A 19,690-nucleotide genomic window follows, 5' to 3' on the forward strand; every position below is an offset into this window, starting at 1 on the left:
GATACGGGTCGTAATTAGCGGTTGCTCCTATTTCCTTTCTTGACTATTGGTGTCGCCTTTTCAGCTTCCCAGTCTTTTCATTGTACTCTACTCTCCGCAAGTTAACTGAGAAATTTGGATATTTAGGTATGTAAAAATATTAATGTGAATTGTGCCATGACGCCCACTCCCTTCCCCTCACACTCACCCCCTCATAACCCTTTTTTCCCCCATGGATATACTCCTAGTGTTACTAAGTGATGAGAAGGTAGTTTATCTTCAGCCTTTTGACATGCAGTCTTAGCCTTTGTTTACTTTTTAAGTACTATTTGTGAAGCTGCTTTCAGAGCATAAAAGATTCATGTCCAGATACTGAAAATAACTGATGTAGCATTGGGAGCACTTTTGAGCACGGAGGGAAGCAGTGTTTTGTTCAGAGCGCAAAGGGAACATGTCCACTGTCACATTTTGTATACTTTGTTTTGTCTGTGTGTGAGCTCTAATTGAAGCGGACTGATAATTACGAGTGAAGAGACAACATAATTATTTTATTCCTTCTAGAAATCTAGTGATTACAGTCGGCAAAACATGTACCTTCTGTGTGTTGGTCAGTAAGGTCCGTTTGTGAGGTTTCAGAAAAGAGCTGATTCCAGAAATCCTGAAGACGTTAGCTTCAAATATTTCTTAAGTACTGGAGCGAAATCTGTAAGGGTATGAAACCTCTACACATAATAAAATAAACTTACATTCATAGCCTTGCACTGGCGAAAACACGAACTTTAAAATGTTATTGTCTTTCGTGGAGTTACGTCAAGAGCCGAGCATGAATTCTCAGCCATTGAACTTAAATTATTGCTGAAGGACATTCTTACTTACCTAGCAGTAGTGATTTCGCTTTAGTGGAGAAAGTGTTTAGGAAGTATCACGAGACAAGCAACGGAAAGTACACCAGATCTGAAGGCACAAAAATAAAATTCGCGGACTTCATATCCACCGGAAACTTGGTGAATTAAGTAACGAACAGGAAAAAATGGTTGAGCATTATGGCATCAACTGGCTCACTATGAGATGTTTACATTATGGTTAAGCAGATACTGAATCTTGATGTGTAGTTCGACGAAGATGACTTACGAAAGAACGCTGGCCATCCCATGACATACTTTCGTAACATCCGGCAGGGCCATTTTTATGCCGAACGTGGACCAATAACAAAAGAGAAGAAAAAGGACGTGGAGGATTTACTGCTACTCATTTCACCTGTGCGTCACCATTTTTCCAAGAACCTACCGTGTGACATTGCTACGACTGCTTTCTCAGCTTTTCATGGACAAGGAGCTGAAAGACATTTTTCTTTGAATCTAAATTGTATAACTTGCTGTTTGGAAATATTTGTTACAAGTACAGACAGGGACTGTAATTATATATTCAAGGAATGTGTTTTCTAAACTGTCTTGTTAATAAAATCTGAAGACTAGAATAAAGAGGAATATACAAGTACTATACACTCCGTGCACCAAAGAATCAAGTCCCAAATTTTACATTTCTGTTCAAGGTAGCATGTAATAGCACTTACATTTGCCCTTTGTCCTTCTTCAGTATGAGAATACTTCATACAAAATACTTTGTGTAATTCAAACATTTTATGATGGTGTAAAGTTTTTGCTGTATTCAGCAAACATTTTGTCTATTTTTCTCAGAATTTTCTCGTTGTGACTTGGTACCGTTGTGCACTGAATGCCCCATATGTCCGATTACGCTGAGAGCGCCCGAGATGGCCAGAGGCGGTTCGGGTAAATCTGTGTGATTGAATTACGGGGTCAGAACGTTTGTCACGCAGTCTGCGGCAGGTAAGTGGCCGGCTGGGAGCACTTTGGCCCGGCAGGTGAGTCCTTGACCGGCGGAGGGCATGCCCGGCCCGGCCCGGCCAGGCAGGGCGTAATGGGCCTCGGCCTCGGCTCGACTCGGCTCGGCGGCCGCTTCCTGTGTAATGGCCAGGACGGTAATTGCAGCGAAGACAGGAAGCCACAGGCATGCCGGCTTATTGCACCTCGGGAGCGCCCCGGCCCCCGACGCCCCCTTTTAATAGGCCTAAATTATCGGCCACCCCGCCTCCCGCGCCGCCTCTGCAGCGGCCCGCCGCCGCTCCTCCGGAGGAAGCAGTCTCTCAGACTTTCTGATCAAATTTGACATAATTCGACGTTCGGGACAAGCTTGTTAAATCTGAGCACACATTCAAATTATGTTCCTCGTATAATCGCTGTTATAAAATATTGTGTGCAGCCTCACGTTACACATCGCAGTCTGGGGCTCAGTGCCGTCGGTGTAAACGCCTGATCTGGCCGAGTATGAGCGACGTTAAGCAGACACAAATTTGGTAAAACTCATCTCGAGTGGTCACCAGTAAAATTTTGATTAGATGTATTTGCAGTCTCCGGCAGCAGTAGTAGTGTATAACCCGTGCTTGATTACCAGTTTTTAATTCAAGAACTCATTTTTCACACACAAGTCCGGCACGTGGATGACTGCAGGGTGGGTGTCATTTCGTGTCAGTGGGACAGGGCAGCCCCACTCCCAGGCGAGGATTGTTCCTTTCAAAAATGGCTCTGAGCACTATGGGACTCAACTGCTGAGGTCATTAGTCCCCTAGAACTTAGAACTAGTTAAACCTAACTAATCTAAGAACATCACAAACATCCATGCCCGAGGCAGGATTCGAACCTGCGACCGTAGCGGTCTTGCGGTTCCAGACTGCAGCGCCTTTAACCGCACGGCCACTTCGGCCGGCGATTGTTCCTTTGCTGGTAGCCTTAAGCAGAAGGTGGATTTCCCTTAAGTCGGAGTGTTAACTAATTTCAGGAAAGTAATTGACTCACGTTGAACGCTTTTACGCAAGTTTCTATCCTATACTAAATGTTTGTGACATGGAAAGCTTTTCTGACCATTGTGACATGGATGAAATTAATGATGGGCGAAGTCATCTTTATTTTAATTGGCTGTAGGAAGCAGACAAAATAGATACATGTCGCACACAATCATCTGATTTCCGACTCAAAGTCTATTTTAAAAGTGATCAGTATTGAAAAAAGTAATCAAACTATTTATTATTTCAAAAGTAATCACCGTATCTGTTAATACATTTATCCTGCTGAGAGACAAAACGGAGAAACTTTCATGGAAACATGTTTGCGATGCCCTACGGAACCGTGTTGCCCGCTCAGATATTGCCAAGGTTGTTTCGACTGCAATGCATGAGTTCCGCTGGAAAGTCGTTGGACATCCTTCATACAGTCCCGATCTCGTCCCATCCGATTACCATGTTCTTGGTGTCTTGATGGAAGGCATTGGTGGCCGTCTATTTCTCTCGGACGAAAAGGTGCATGCTTGGGTACAATTAAAATTAAAATTTAAAACACTCTTGATCGCAATCTTGTTAAAATATTTTTTTTATTGGAGTGAGTAACCGGTTTCGACTATATGAAAGAGTCATTTTCAGACTCCAGAGCGGTGGATGGACATTGCTAGATGAGTTCCGTCAACCCTCGACGCTCGTGTTACTCATCTAGCAGTGTCCATCCACCGCTCTCGAGTCTGAAGATAACTCTTTCATAGAATCGAAACCGGCCACTCACTCCAATAAAAAAAATATTTTAACAAGATTGCGATCAAGACCGTTTCAAATTTTAACTACTTTTAAGATCACTGACTATGTTTTCAAAAATTTCCATAGTCGTGGGTACAATCATGATTCCGAGGCAACACACAAACATTTTTCCAATGAAGGAATTTCCTGTCTTGTCTGCCGGCCGGAGTGGCCGTGCGTTTCTGGGCGCTACAGTCTGGAGCCGAGCGACCGCTACGGTCGCAGGTTCGAATCCTGCCTCGGGCATGGATGTGTGTGTTGTCCTTAGGTTAGTTAGGTTTAATTAGTTCTAAGTTCTAGGCGACTGATGACCTCCGAAGTTAAGTCGCATAGTGCTCAGAGCCATTTGAACCATTTGAACCTGTCTTGTCTCACAGTGTGATAAATGTATTAACAGTTAGGGCGACTACTTTTGAAATAACAAACAGTTTACATACTCTTTTTTTCCATCTGTCTCGTTTTCGTTTGACTACCTCTTATACATATGTGAACAATTGTGTGAGACACCCGCAGGCAGATATTCTGAAGGTGATTTAACTGTAAGCATTAACATTATCAGTCACTTCGAAGAATTTTGCGAGCAAATACTGTGTATACAAGGTACTTATTGTCAGAAAGGCCGATGTTGAAAGACTTTCAGGAGCTACTCTGGACTCAATAGATAAGAGGTGTGAGGTTTGGTGGACCGGTTGTTGGACGAGGAGTGAGGCTGATGCTTTTTCAGCTCTGTGTTAGATTGTGGAGCTAATAGGTAACTGTTGAATGGTTTCTTCGAAGGCTCGGCCATGGATTTTTTTTGTCTTAAGTAACAATGAATGTCGCTGTTGCTGTGGAAACAAACATATCTGAATTTGTGTATTAACTCTTGGCATGTCCATGTATCTTCTGGTGCAGGAGGCTAATCAGAAATTCTCTGAATGCTATCAGAGAGCACCAAGGCACAAGCCATCTCCTCTGGATTTGGCACTGATTAATCTTGTCACATAATTAAAACCGATGCTAGCGATTGTTATGAAAACAGTTTAATGAAGATAATTATGCTAATGAACACCAGTAGAACGTTTCATGGCCCACAGTGAGGTAATTACATTGCGTAGTCGAATCGCTTGCCTGTTGCATCAGATAGACCATGTGAACGACTGCAGCGAGCGTTCTTCTTCACTACATGGACGAATCGAAATTTTTTTTAACGATCTTCTTTCTTGCTGACCGATTCAGCACGATACAGGTAACAAAACGCAACATCGTTTTTGATTCGTTGCCTCTGTTTTGGTTTCAAAGAAGCTAGCTCTTAGCTCCGTGAGTGGCTGTGCAAGACATGGATGCTTCCGTATTCCTGTTTCAAATCTATTCCCATCACGTTCATTTAGTGAAGGTACCTAAAGTAATTATGACTATCCCGCCGACGCATTGCGAGTACGAATGAACGTCAGACAGTTCATGTATGTGATCAGGTAATTAGTGCTCTAAAATCCCAGTTTTTCTTCTACAAAAATGCAGCTACTCTTGAGTTTCTGAAATTCTTCTATCCGAGTGCATACTATGGTTTTTGTATTTTAAAGTATGTTTCATATATCTTGCGGCAAAGACGTCTATAAAAATTTAACATCGTCGGGACGTACATACATACTAGAGTTTAGAACATGCCACGGAAAGTGCTGTACAGTTCTTTAATATGTCTAGAAATGACTCGAGAAGTGTTGTTTGGAGTGATCTGTTTCAGAATAGTTAAAAGTGTGCGCCGTATAGCACTTCTGAATCTTTGTGTTAGCGTCTGTTAATCTGAACCAGATAAGAGTACAGAAGATGATCACTTGCTGAAGCTAGACGTCTTTCGAACTCTACATACGTCACAGTATAGGCGCGATGTCTGGAGGCTCGGTGAGTGGCCAAGTGATAACATGGGCGCAGCCTTAACGCTCGGCACTCGCGGCTGCACTTAATGATTCAAAACAAGTGTTTGCTCATCTGGCGCTCGGGACAAGCCGTCGGCTGTAAAACAGCGCCTACTATGGCCCATAATTATAGTGTCCAGGCCGACTACGATCCTGTTCACGATTGTCGCCGGATTTCCAAGGGATGTGAAATTAATTCTACTCTTGTAAGGCTCGCAGTTTTCTTTGAGAGAGATGCTATGCTATGCCTTGCCGTATCACTAACGATCACCTGCGCTGTGAGAAGGAAAACTGTACCCTAGTTTTGTACTCCGCTTGATCGATGATTTGCTTCCACAGTCCTCTTTGACAGTATGTTTAGCTTTGGCTCCAGTTTGTTTAAACGAAGAATCATAATGGACAGTTACCTTGGTTGTTTGTATTATAAAAATTGTACTCACTGTAAAACAGAAATGCACCAATACATGAGTATCTTTAAGTTATTCTCGCCTTCACCCTGTTCACCATTACACAGTGACTTCAATATTTTCACAGTCTTTTATGACCCGACGCGCTGTTGCCAGTATCTGTAACCTGTGATGATTCTAGTGTCGTTTTTTCTATTTTCCATAAATCGTTGCATACGAAGTAGCAGATGTTGGGTAGCTGTTTGTTCCGTTTTCTCTTCCTCGTTGTGTATTTCATAATATACCGGATATTCCAATTACGTAACGGTACATACTCTTGTGGCGGTACAGAGAGCTCCTGGGTATGTTTTGTGTTATTTAGCAAGGATTCATATTTCGCCTACATCAAGCACTACCCCGCCTTAAATATATTGATCCAAATCTAATTGTTGTTCTCAAAAACTTAACTGACATTAAAAGATTTCATTATCGTTGTTTTTTCCCGAAATGATTTAATTAATGAAAGGTATTCCCCGAGTAAACCATTAGAACACCGCAGACTTTATTTGATAAAACATTTATTGTTGGTATGTTTATCCCTAACTACGTTTGAAAATATACATTTTCCGATTATTTTCTCATACCGTCAGGTTATGTAGGGCATAATACTTTTCCCAAATTTCGGTCTTCAGTATCAGTGTTGAACTGTTTTTTATATTTACAATTAGCTCTGTTATTTTTATGGTGAAAACGGCCCATGCATCGTTGTGATTTAGTTGAGTTTATTGTCAACAGGAATAATGGTATCTCAACATTGCCCATAGCGAAGGAGCTTAATTTATGTCCAGTTTATGTCGTGTTTATAATCCATGCTGCACTAGTTACAGTAGTTAACTAGATTCTTCATTGATGTTCCTCCTCCTTACCCTTAATTCCTCATCATCTTTGCCTGTCACGTCTTGTACGGATGACATTGCATGATTATCCGACTCTACTGTCGAGTTGGCAGTGCCTTGGTTATATACCTTCAGCTCCCATACCCGTCTGTTCTCTCATATTCTCTTTTGGCATGTCCCCGTGGGTGCATGCTGTAATGTAGCGCTACGCTTCCTCTCATGCTTCTCTCTTCAAGGAATTGCAGCGCTCTCTCTCTCTCTCTCTCTCTCTCTCTCTCTCTCTCTCTCTCTCTGTGTGTGTGTGTGTGTGTGTGTGTGTGTGTGTGTGTGTGTGTTTTGGCATGATCTGATTTGTGATTAATTCTGAAGTATATTTTAGAGTGAAATCTAAGTACATGAGTAGAAATGTACTGTTTTAGAAAATTCAAATGCTTCTTTTATTCAGAGATGTTTACTCATACGTTTCTCTTTTGTTTCAGGATCCAACGATGGTGAGTGCTAATGCGATACAAACGTGCTCTCCAGCTGTGAGTCAAACTAAAGTATCTTATAGTAGAGGTGGCTAAATTGTACCACTTTTGAGATTTTATTTATTATAGCTGTAAATTACAAAATTGATTATAAAAACCTATCCTGAACTGCAGATTGGTGTTCATGGTACTTGATTTGAAGGACGGAAATTTTAAGAAAAATGAGTACACTACATTTGCTACGTATTTCCAACAGGTTTAAAAGGCCTGGCTTTAAAAATGAACTTGGTGTTCGAAACTAGTCACCCACGTAATTTATTACACTACATTTAATTTTCTATACGTCTACTAGCGGTAAATTTTAGAAATCTCGTTTCCTAATTTGTATAAGTGCCAGCCAAATGAAAACAGAACAGTTGCAAAAAGAAGTAAGTAAACTGTTCATTATTTCTAAAGCAATCCTCATAACCGTTAATACGAGGGTTCGATTCCCGGGTGGGTCGGAGATTTTCTGCGCTCAGGGACTGGGTGTTGTTTTGTACTTATCATCATCATCATTTCATTTCATTCCCATCGACACGCAAGTCACCGAAGTGGCGCAACTCGAAAGACGTGCACCTGGCGAACGGTCTACCCGACGGGAGGCCCTGGCCACACGGCATTTCCATTTTCCCACAGAACTCTTTACAGGTGCTAACTTGTCATTTGCTCTTCGTACCCTTTCATGACTTGTCATCGAAGCGTAACACACTTGAGATGCGACATTACGGAGGGAAAGATAGTTCTACCTGTTTATGGATCACACAGACATTTTGTTGATTCACCATACAATTGCGACACACTAGCCAATAATAACAAATCAATATCGGATTCACGTGTAACTTTATCTAATTTTTCCCGTCTGTCACCATAAACTTTTTGACCCGTAATATTTCGACCACTATACTCTGAATATTATAGTTCATAAGAGCTTGCAAATAGGATTTAACATCAGGGAGATCGATGATCTTCCTACCCGATCGGCATCATCATACCTCCGGGGCCTTGGTCAAATTGGCCGCAACAATTCACATAACATTGCATTTGGGCCATTTTCTGCGAGAATTTACTGTTGATCATTGTTCAGTTTATAACTTTTCCCCACAATAATCATACATTTTTATAAATCCCTATTCAGATTTTATGGAGTTCTGATGTATATACGTCGACAATAGTAGGTACTGAACTTCTCAAAGAAATATGGTCTTCATTAATCTATACGGAAGACATCTGACATTTTTAAATCCTAGATTACTCTTAGTGTTTTCGGTAGTCAGCAGGAGGTACATTTTCGCCAAAGCAACTTTCTTTTATTTCAAAAAGAAAATGGTTGACGTGTGGGCAGGTGAATGCTAAAATGTACACTCCTGGAAATTGAAATAAGAACACCGTGAATTCATTGTCCCAGGAAGGGGAAACTTTATTGACACATTCCTGGGGTCAGATACATCACATGATCACACTGACAGAACCACAGGCACATAGACACAGGCAACAGAGCATGCACAATGTCGGCACTAGTACAGTGTATATCCACCTTTCGCAGCAATGCAGGCTGCTATTCTCCCATGGAGACGATCGTAGAGATGCTGGATGTAGTCCTGTGGAACGGCTTGCCATGCAATTTCCACCTGGCGCCTCAGTTGGACCAGCGTTCGTGCTGGACGTGCAGACCGCGTGAGACGACGCTTCGTCCAGTCCCAAACATGCTCAATGGGGGACAGATCCGGAGATCTTGCTGGCCAGGGTAGTTGACTTACACCTTCTAGAGCACGTTGGGTGGCACGGGATACATGCGGACGTGCATTGTCCTGTTGGAACAGCAAGTTCCCTTGCCGGTCTAGGAATGGTAGAACGATGGGTTCGATGACGGTTTGGATGTACCGTGCACTATTCAGTGTCCCCTCGACGATCACCAGTGGTGTACGGCCAGTGTAGGAGATCGCTCCCCACGCCATGATGCCGGGTGTTGGCCCTGTGTGCCTCGGTCGTATGCAGTCCTGATTGTGGCGCTCACCTGCACGGCGCCAAACACGCATACGACCATCATTGGCACCAAGGCAGAAGCGACTCTCATCGCTGAAGACGACACGTCTCCATTCGTCCCTCCATTCACGCCTGTCGCAACACCACTGGAGGCGGGCTGCACGATGTTGGGGCGTGAGCGGAAGACGGCCTAAAGATGTGCGGGACCGTAGCCCAGCTTCATGGAGACGGTTGCGAATGGTCCTCGCCGATACCCCAGGAGCAACAGTGTCCCTAATTTGCTGGGAAGTGGCGGTGCGGTCCCCTACGGCACTGCGTATGATCCTACGGTCTTGGCGTGCATCCGTGCGTCGCTGCGGTCCGGTCCCAGGTCGACGGGCACGTGCACCTTCCACCGACCACTGGCGACAACATCGATGTACTGTGGAGACCTCACGCCCCAGGTGTTGAGCAATTCGGCGGTACGTCCACCCGGCCTCCCGCATGCCCACTATACGCCCTCGCTCAAAGTCCGTCAACTGCACATACGGTTCACGTCCACGCTGTCGCGGCATGCTACCAGTGTTAAAGACTGCGATGGAGCTCCGTATGCCACGGCAAACTGGCTGACACTGACGGCGGCGGTGCACAAATGCTGCGCAGCTAGCGCCATTCGACGGCCAACACCGCGGTTCCTGGTGTGTCCGCTGTGCCGTGCGTGTGATCATTGCTTGTACGGCCCTCTCGCAGTGTCCGGAGCAAGTATGGTGGGTCTGACACACCGGTGTCAATGTGTTCTTTTTTCCATTTCCAGGAGTGTATGTATGGATTCTTTGCTGCAAGAAACGGAGACATATTAGAAAACAAATTTGAGTAATATTTGATAGAGCGCTACCAAATCGGTAGATATGGCATTTGACTGTAAACAGTAAAACGTGTATTGTCATCCACATGATTTTTGGTATCCATTAAATTTCGGTTACACGATAAATCACAGAAATCTAAAGGCGTCATTGCAAATAGATACCTAATATCACAATTATGAACAACTGAAACTGGAAAGATCACGTTCAAAATATTGTGAGGAAGGCGAGCCAGTGATTGCGTTTTATTGGCAGAAAACTTAGATGCAACAGATCTACTAGAGAAACTGCTACACTACGTTTGTCCGTTCTCTTCTGGAGTATTGCTGCGCGTTATGCGGTTCTTACCAGATAGGATTGATGGAGAACATCAAAAAAGTTCCTAGAACGGCAGCTGGTTGTGTATTATCGCGAAATAGCGAGAGTGTCACGGATAGAATGCGTGACTGCAATCGTTAAAATAAAGGCATCTTTTTTTTTCTCGAGGAGATCTTTTCACGAAAATTCAATCAGCAAATTCCTCCTCCGAGAGTGAGATCATTTTGTTGACGCTCGCTTACTTACGGAGAAATATCATCGTGTTAAAATAAGAGAAATCAGAGCTTCCACATTCTTCCCGCGTTGTTCGAGAGTGGAACGGTAAAGAACCAGTGTGAAGGAGGTTCGATGAACCGTGCCAAGTACGTAAATGTCAATTGCGGAATAATGATATGGTCGTAGGTCGTGGTCAGTGGATATGTGTACTGTCAGAATCTACGTTGCTTAAGATGATGGTAAAATGGCTAAGCAGGGATGGCTAGAGGACAAATGTAAGGATGTAGAGGCTTATCTCACTAGGGGTAAGATAGATACTGCCTACAGGAAAATTAAAGAGACCTTTGAAGAAAAGAGAACCACTTGTGCATGAATATCAAGAGCTTAGATGGAAACCCATTTCTAACCAAAGAAGGAAAAGCAGAAAGGTGGAAGGAGTATATAGAGGGTCTATACAAGGGCGATGTACTTGAGGGCAATATTATGGAAATGGAAGAGGATGTAGATTAAGATGAAGTGGGAGATACGATACTGCGTGAAGAGTTTGACAGAGCACAGAAAGACCTGAGTCGAAACAAGGCTCCGGGAGTAGACAACATTCCATTAGAACTACTGACAGCCTTGGGAGAGCCAGTGCGGACAAAACTCTATCATCTGGTGAGCAAAATGTATGATAATTCCAATCCCAAAGAAAGCAGGTGTTGACAGATGTGAAAATTACCGAACTATCAGTTTAATAAGTCACGCCTGCAAAATACTAACGCGAATTCTTTACAGACGAATGGAAAAACTGGTAGAAGCCGACCTCGGGGAAGATCAGTTGCCGGCCGCGGTGGTCTTGCGGTTCTAGGCGCTACAGTCCGGAACCGCAGGACTGCTACGGTCGCAGGTTCGAATCCTGCCGCGGGCATGGATGTGTGTGATGTCCTTACGTTAGTTAGGTTTAAGTAGTTCTAAGTTCTAGGGGACTGATGACCTAAGATGTTAAGTCCCATAGTGCTCAGAGCCATTTGAACCATTTTTGAAGATCAGTTTGGATTCCGTAGAAATGTTGGAACAGGTGAGGCAATACTGGCCCTACGGCTTATCTTAGAAGCTAGATTAAGAAAAGGCAAACCTACGTTTCTAGCATTTGTAGACCTAGAGAAAGCTTTTGACAATGTTGACTGGAATACTCTCTTTCAAATTCTGAAGGTGGCAGGTGTAAAACATAGGGAGCGAAAGGCTATTTACAATTTGTACAGAAACCAGATGGCAGTTATTAGAGTCGAGGGGTAGGAAAGGGAAGCAGTGGTTGGGAAGGGAGTGAGACAGGGTTGTAGCCTCTCCCCGATGCTATTCAATCTGTATATTGAGCAAGCAGTAAAGGAAACGAAAGAAAAGTTCGGAGTAGGTATTAAAATCCATTAAGAAGAAATAAAACTTTGAGGTTCGCCGATGACATTTTAATTCTGTCAGAGACAGCAAAGGACCTGGAAGAGCAGTTCAACGGAATGGACAGTATCTTGAAAGGAGGATATAAGATGAACATCAACAAAACCAAAACGAGGATAACTTGGGTGATGCTGAGGGAAGTAGATTAGGAAATGAGACACTTAAAGTAGTAAAGGAGTTTTGCTATTTATGGAGCATAATAACTGATGATGGTCGAAGTGATGATGATGATGATGTCCTCCTCGCCGTGTCCGGCGACAGCGACTCCGTCAGTCTTCTCTGTCCTTGTTGTGGTAGGCTCGGATGTGGCTCGCGAATCCGAATTTCGCTTTTAATATCCTGTTGCATGAAGCTCAGTGAAGTTGAGCAGAGTTGTAAGTATACGTGTAGACAGGCTTGAGCTGAGATTTTCGGAGCTCTCTTTTAGCATCCAGGTTCATTAGACGCTTTTGCTCGAATTGTTCGATGCTCTTATGTACAGTTGATCGCCACTCCGATCGGCGCAATGCTAGCTCCTCCCAACGGTTGCTTGGAATGCCACAGGCTGCAAGGTGGCGTTTAATGGTGTCTTTATATCGCAGGTGTTGACCACCTTTCCTCCTCTTCCCGCACGAGAGCTGCGAGTAGAACACCGCTTTAGGTAGCCTACTGTCATCCATGCGTACTATGTGACCACTCCATCTCAGTTGATGTTTCATTATTAAAGCTTCAATACCAGCCAGTTTCACGCGGCGCAAAATCTCCGTGTTTGGGACACGGTCTTCCCATTTGATGCGCAGAATTGATCTCAGACATCGAAGATGAAATTTATCTAGCTTCTTAATGTCAGCTTTGTAATGACACCAGGTTTCCGAGGCATAGAGTAAGGTGGATAATACTACTGCTTTGTAGACTGCAATTTTTGTTTGTAGTTTGAGATCATGTGATTTCCATACTCGGTCATTAAGCTTACCGAAGGCTGAGGCTGCGCTGGCTATACGCGCTGCGATTTCCGTTGTCAGGCTGTTGTCACTTCTAATTTGGCTTCCCAGGTATTTGAAATTTGACACATTTAGCAAGGATTTGTTATTTATCTCGATACTGGAGTCATCTGCATTAAGACCTTTAAGTGGCTGTTTGAGAACTTGCGTCTTAGTGATGCTAATGGCTAAGCCAAATCTTCTGCAGGAGGCATTTAGCAGATTTATGTAAGTCTGAAGAGTTTCGCAAGAATTAGCCATCATGCATACATCATCCGCGTAGAGAATCTCTAAGATGGATAGTTTGGTTACGCGACTTTTTGTTCTGAGGCGAGCGATGTTGAAGACACTTTTGTCTGTCCTTGTGTCGAGACTAATTTGATTACTACAGGCTTTGGTCGCGTCTCTCATAACAACTGCGAAGTAGAGTGAGAAGAGTGTGGGAGCCAGAACACAGCCTTGTTTTACACCACATGTCACGGGAAACTGTTCTGAGAGCTTGTCCTCGTGGCGGATTTTTGCCATCATGTTTTCATGAAACTGCCGAATCAAACTGACAATTTTGTCAGGGCAGCCAGTTTTCTTTAGTATGATCCAGAGAGCTTCCCGTGGGACACGATCAAAAGCTTTTCCAGGTCTACAAAGCACATGAACAAAGGCCGATGTTGCTCTAAGCTTTTCTCTTGCATTTGTTTGACAACAAATATGGCATCCACTGTGCCTCTGTTTGGGCGAAAGCCACACTGGGTCTCTGGTAGCAGTTTTTCTGCAAAGTGTGTTAACCGGGTGTTAATTATGTGGGCAAGGACTTTTCCCGCTGCTGAGAGAAGAGAAATGCCCCTGTGGGAGCTGCAGTCTGATATGTAACCCTTGCCTTTATAGATCTTGGAAATACAAGCATCTTTCCAGTCTTGTGGAATCATTTCATACTCCCAAATCCTTAAGATCAGAGCAAACAATGGTTTCTTGATGTTTGGCCCCCCATATTTATATAGCTCTGATGGCAAGTTATCTAATCCTGCTGTTTTGTCATTTTTCAGCTTAGCCAGTGCTGACATGAATTCATCGTAGGAAGGGGCATCCGCAAGTTGTTCCTCAACTGGCAGGTCTTCAAGTGCTTCTATGTATGGAATATCGGTTGTCTGATGGTCGGGATTAAGAACGTCATTAAAATGTTCCGCCCACCGAGACAGGATGTCACTCTGTTGCGTCAGCCGACAACTTTTATCTTTGTTATAGACTGGTGCTATCTTCCCAACTCTTGGACCAAAGATAGTTTTCAGGGACTCAAAGAATCTGCCCGTTTGGTGTGTGTCGGCATATAACTGTATTTCATTTGCTTTATTTGCCCACCAACTGTCTTTGAGAGCACGTACCTTCACTTTCAGATTGTAATGCGCTGCTCTACGCTTGTTATCATCAGGGGTGCGAAGAGAGGTTCTGAAATCATTAATTAGCTTTCTGATCTCTGGATCTGAGTCGTCAAACCAGTCCTGGTGCTTCTTCTGAGGCTTTCCCAAGACTTCTGAAGCACAGCCACGCAGCCTGCTAGCGTATGCACTCCACTGTGCATCTACAGGGGCAGATTCAGATATCAAAAGGCCATCGACACCAAATTTTTCATCCAGTTTTGCTCTCATAGTCTGATCATTTGCCAAGATTTTGCAGGACAATTTTGTTGGTATTTTGTGTGAAGCTCGGCGTGGTGCCTTCAAAGTTATCTTTAATTTGGACCTCACGAGTCGATGGTCTGTCCATCCCTGAGCGCCTCTCATTGCACGTGTGACCAGTACGTCACCAAGATCTTTTTTCCGTACTATCACATAATCCAGAAGGTGCCAGTGTTTAGATCGCGGATGCATCCATGTCGTTTTATATTTTTCAGGCAGACGAAAATATGTATTTGTCAGACAGAGTTCAAACTCGGCACATAGAATTAGAAGATCCAAACCATTCGAGTTGCATTTTCCAATCCCATGGCGACCGAGGACTCCATTCCAAGCACTGAAATCATTCCCAGCACGAGTATTAAAATCACCAAGTAACAGAAGTTTATCTGCAGAAGGAATATCCCTAAGGACATGTCGGAGGTCTTGGTAGAACTTGTTCTTCTCTTCATCCGGAGATGGCAATGTAGGTGCGTATACATTGATCAAGTGAAGATATTTCTTGGATGCCAGGTGAAGTCTGAGTGTTTTTATTCTGTCACTGATACCTTTTGGGAGTTCTGATAGTGAGCATGCCAATTTATTGCGTATGGCAAAGCCTACCCCACTTTCCGCCCTTTCAGTGGATGATTTTCCACTCCAGTAGTAGGTATAACCTCCGAGCGGTTCACATAACTGTCCAGAGTCACTAAGATGTGTTTCACTTATGGCGGTAATGTCGATGTTATATCTAGCCAATTCCCTTGCGATAAGTCCTGTCTTTCTCTCTGGGCACTGATTATGGTCGTTATCCTGTAAAGTACGGACGTTCCAGACTCCAATCATTAGATATTTAAGGTAACTGTTTATTTTATTATTTTTTTGACCGCATATGTTAGTGAACAAATGACCGCAGTTTGCCACTTGTGCTTGGTTGAGACGGGCTATGTTTAGCCCACCTTTTCTAGGCCCCTCCCTGGATTAGGGAAAGCAGAGCGATCCTGAATAGGGCGGCTTTGTCGTCTGACGAGCTGCCGAACCAGTCCTCCCGTCTCTCACGAGTACCAGAACGACCATCACCGTCTGACCGCCTAACGTGCAGAGCACCAACTAAGGTTCAGGTACACCAAACCCTTGCCTCACCGTCAGTACTCCATCGCCGCAGGACTTTCAAAGCTCATAGTCCATTGAAACTTTGCCGGAGTCATCTGCGCGTGAGGGTATTTAAAGTGGACAAGCAGTTGCGCGGATCCAGATCCACTCTCTCGTCCTCTGCCTCTAGTTGGCAGTGGATCGTAGGGCCGATACGACTGGCAAGAGGCAGGGGATGCAGTGAATGGCCATATGCCACTGCAAGTATCCTGACATACGCCCTTAAGGCACATCACAGGTGCCTTGCTTCGTCGGTACAGAAGCCGTGAGTGTTTACCTATCGATATTACCCGCCTCCTACACCGATGAAGAGACTGACAGAAGGGAAGATGGAAAGGGAAGGGACTGGAAGGGAAAGGGAGGAAAGGACGGTAGGTCGTTGTGAGGTCGAAGTAGAGAGGATATAAAATGTAGACTGGCAATGGCAAGGAAAGAATTTCTGAAGAAGAGAAATTTGTTAGCATCGAGCATAGATTTAAGTGTCAGGAAGTCGTTTCTGAAAGTATTTGTATGGAGTGTAGCCATGTATGGAAGTAAAACATGAACGATAAATAGTTTGGACAAGAAGAGAATAGAAGCTTTCGAAATGTGGTGATACAGAAGAATGCTGAAGATTAGATCGGTAGATCATATAACTAATGAGGAGGTATTGAATAGAATTGGGGAGGCCAAGAGATGAATACACTAAGCAGATTCAGAAGGATGTAGGCTGCAGTACGTACTGGGAGATGAAGAACCTTGCACAGGATAGAGCAGCATGGAGGGCTGCATCAAACCAGTCTTAGGACTGAAGACCACGACAACAACAACAACAACAAGATGATGGTAAAAAGAAAATGGTCATATTCCACATAGAAACTGAAGACCATGAAACCTTTCTGCTTTCAATTTTCATATGTTCAAATGGCTCTCAGCACTATGTGACTTAACTTCTGAGGTCATCAGTCCCGTAGAACTTAGGACTACTTAAACCTAACTAACCTAAGGACATCACACACATCCATGCCCGAGGCAGGATTCGAACCTACGACCGTAGCGGTCGCGCGGTTCCAGACTGTAGCGCCTAGAACCGCTCGGCCTTTTCGGCCGGCTTCGTGTGTTCCTGAGGTAAAAGTTGTAATCGGCGTGCTGTACACAAGAGGGGCGTTCAATAAGAAATACAACACTTTTTTTTCTCGGCCACTTTCGGTTGAGAAAATGTGGAATTCGTTGCGTATAATTGTGGAATATTCGCGCTTCAGCCCCTGTAGTTGCACGATGTTCCGATTGGAGGCAACGCTATAAGTAGTCTTCAAAGTGGCGTCTGTAACGGAGGTGCGTTGCAAGCAGAGAGTTGTGATTTAATTTCTTTTGGCGGAAAACCAGAGCATCGTATATACTCATAGGCGCTTGCAGAAAGTCTTCGGGTGTGAACAAAAGCGCGGTGAGTCGTTTGGCGAGGCGTGCGTCATCTTAGCAACAAGGAAGCGCAAACCCGTCCGAGTCGTCATCGCAACAAGGACGCGCAAACCTGACGGATCTTCTCTCTTGTGCAGGCTGGCCGCTCACACCTGTGACTGCTGCAGTGTTGGACTTAAACGTGTTCTTCGCCACCATATTGCAAACGAACTTCTCCTTCTCCATGACAGTGCAAGGCCTGGCACAAGTCTGCGCAACCGAGAGGAGCTGACAAAACTTCGTTGTTCTGTTCTTACTCATCCACCCTATTATAGCCCCGATATCGCACCGTCCGATCACATCTGTTTGACCCGGCGCAGGATGCACTCCGCGGGAAGGTGTACGTTGACGATGGGGACGTTACTGATACAGATAGACGTTGGCTACGACGTAGATCAGTGGAACGGTGCCATGCGGACGTACAGACCCCTCTCCCAGTTGCATTGAGCGGAAATTATTTTGAAAAATAGGGTTCGTAGCCAAAAGATTGGGGAATATTACAGCATGTTGGAATCCTGATAAAACCAACCTCCTTTGAGAAAGAAAAAAAACATTGCATTACTTGTCGAACGCCTCTCCTAGGAACGGTACTGTTTCCACCGAGTGAGTCTTATGATGACCGGTCTCTCTGCGGGACGTAAAGCTCTTAAAGAAAAAGTTAGCGCAATACGCAAATGAGATACTTTGTATGTGGTGTAGTAGGTTTGGGAAGCTGGAGAAGCGCCCTGCGGCAGCGTCGCAGACGACGGACCGGATCGGAGAGGAACGCCCGCAGCCCGGCTCGGCGCGGCGCGGCGCGGTGTTTGCGGAGGACGCGCGGTCTTGCGCGCCGCCGTAATGACGTGGCGCGGACACACCCTTCCCGTGTAGCCGCCTTATAATGCCTCTCGCCATTAGCCCCCGGCCCTTGATTAAGACCTGAACAGTGCCATCCCGCAGCTGTTTGCTCTGCCCAGACGCCTCCGCTCTGCCTCTGCCTGTTCTCCTGCACCTCCTCGCCAGCTAATACAGTGCCCGCGGCGCCCCGGAGTTAACGCGGCTGCCGCCGTCCCGGATTTTCGCTCTCGTCCAGATTTCGCACTCGCTTTGGATTGCAGTTTCCTTGGCATTTCTCCATTCACAGTTTGACATCCTCATCTAAGTAGCCCCGAGCTAGCGCATTTATAGTTACAGCCAAGTCTTCTCCGACGTGTCTTACTTCGTAGTCTGGCTCCACTGTGCTACACACGATGAGACGGCCCAATTCATTTCAGCTGCAAAGATGTCTGTAAAAAGATGATTGTTGCTCCAAATGTCCGCCATCTTGCAAAAGCTGTTACTGTACACATCAATCCGAAGACGATTCATGCGGTTCCCCGCACTCGTCTATCTTTTGCATGTACTTTCCGAACTCCGTGACTGCTGCATCGTACGCCCGTTCCAACTTACCTACTGTACTTAAATCTTGGTCTCCCCTAACTCTCCCTACAGTTTTTTACTCACTCCCCCCTTCACCACATTTCCTTCAGTTACCAAGTTTATTATTTCTTGATAGCTCAGAGCATGGGCTGTCAACTGATTACCGTCTATCCTCAAGATGTGTGATAAACTTCTCTCTTTTCCATTTCGACGCAGAATCTATTCGTTAGTTATTGAATCTATCCATCTTATCTTCGACGTTCTTCTGGAGCGTCACATTTCAAAAGTTCTGTTCTCTTTTTGTCTGTTATGTACGTCGCCCACGTATCATTTCTGTATAAGGCTACATTACATACAAATATAATCGGTTTTAGCAAATTATTTTTCAAGTCTCATTTTTTCTTTCTGCTGAAACCTATTGTGGTTCCATTGTACAAAATAATGATTCATCTGTAATTTGGGCTCCGTAGAAAAAGGGTAAGGGGGTGCCCCTGGGCCGGAAAAAAGCAAGTATGTGCGTAATAATCTTAGTTTTATTTTCTATTCAAAGTCCGTTGCTTTTAATTACCTGAGTAGCTACTTATACTTCATTATTTAGTGTTACCGTATTACATTTAATAAATCAATCTGTCAAGCCACTATATACGAGGGCGTGCTGAAAAGTGATCGCACGAAACTTTATCTGTAAAAACTCCCTAAAGTAAAACAAATGTTAGTCTATGCTGTTTTTGTTCATGTCCGCATATTTGCAGCTCTGTTACAAGGCGGTTTGCATCGTAACTACGTCGGTTCATGAGAAACCGCGTGCTGCAATCGAGTTTCGATTCAAAGAATTCATCTTCACACCCAACGCCCTCTCCTTCGGAACGACTGTGCCGGACCACACACCGAGCGCTCTTGACATCTGCAAAAAACCGACGGCTTCGGTTCACCGTCATCGATCATCTTCCATACAGTCCTGACTTGGTCCCGTCCGATTTTCATCTCTTTCCAATAC

General features: G+C 44.4%; 1 protein-coding gene across 7 annotated transcripts in view; it reads left to right on the forward strand.

Annotated features, from left to right (window-relative positions):
- LOC124611694 (ankyrin repeat domain-containing protein SOWAHA) overlaps positions 1–19,690 on the forward strand; it is a 607,140-nt gene that overhangs the window by 399,874 nt on the left and 187,576 nt on the right. For all 7 annotated transcript variants that reach the window (XR_006979504.1, XR_006979503.1, XR_006979505.1 and 4 more), the window contains 2 exons: positions 7,276–7,287; positions 11,127–11,132. Coding sequence is in view for 4 of the 7 variants with exons in the window: in XM_047140266.1 (XP_046996222.1) it covers positions 7,276–7,287; positions 11,127–11,132 (18 nt within the window). In the remaining 3 variants the exon portion in view is untranslated. The remainder of the gene's footprint in view (positions 1–7,275; positions 7,288–11,126; positions 11,133–19,690) is intronic.

This window comes from Schistocerca americana, chromosome 1 (assembly GCF_021461395.2).
Source record: "Schistocerca americana isolate TAMUIC-IGC-003095 chromosome 1, iqSchAmer2.1, whole genome shotgun sequence".
Lineage (NCBI taxonomy): Eukaryota > Metazoa > Arthropoda > Insecta > Orthoptera > Acrididae > Schistocerca > Schistocerca americana.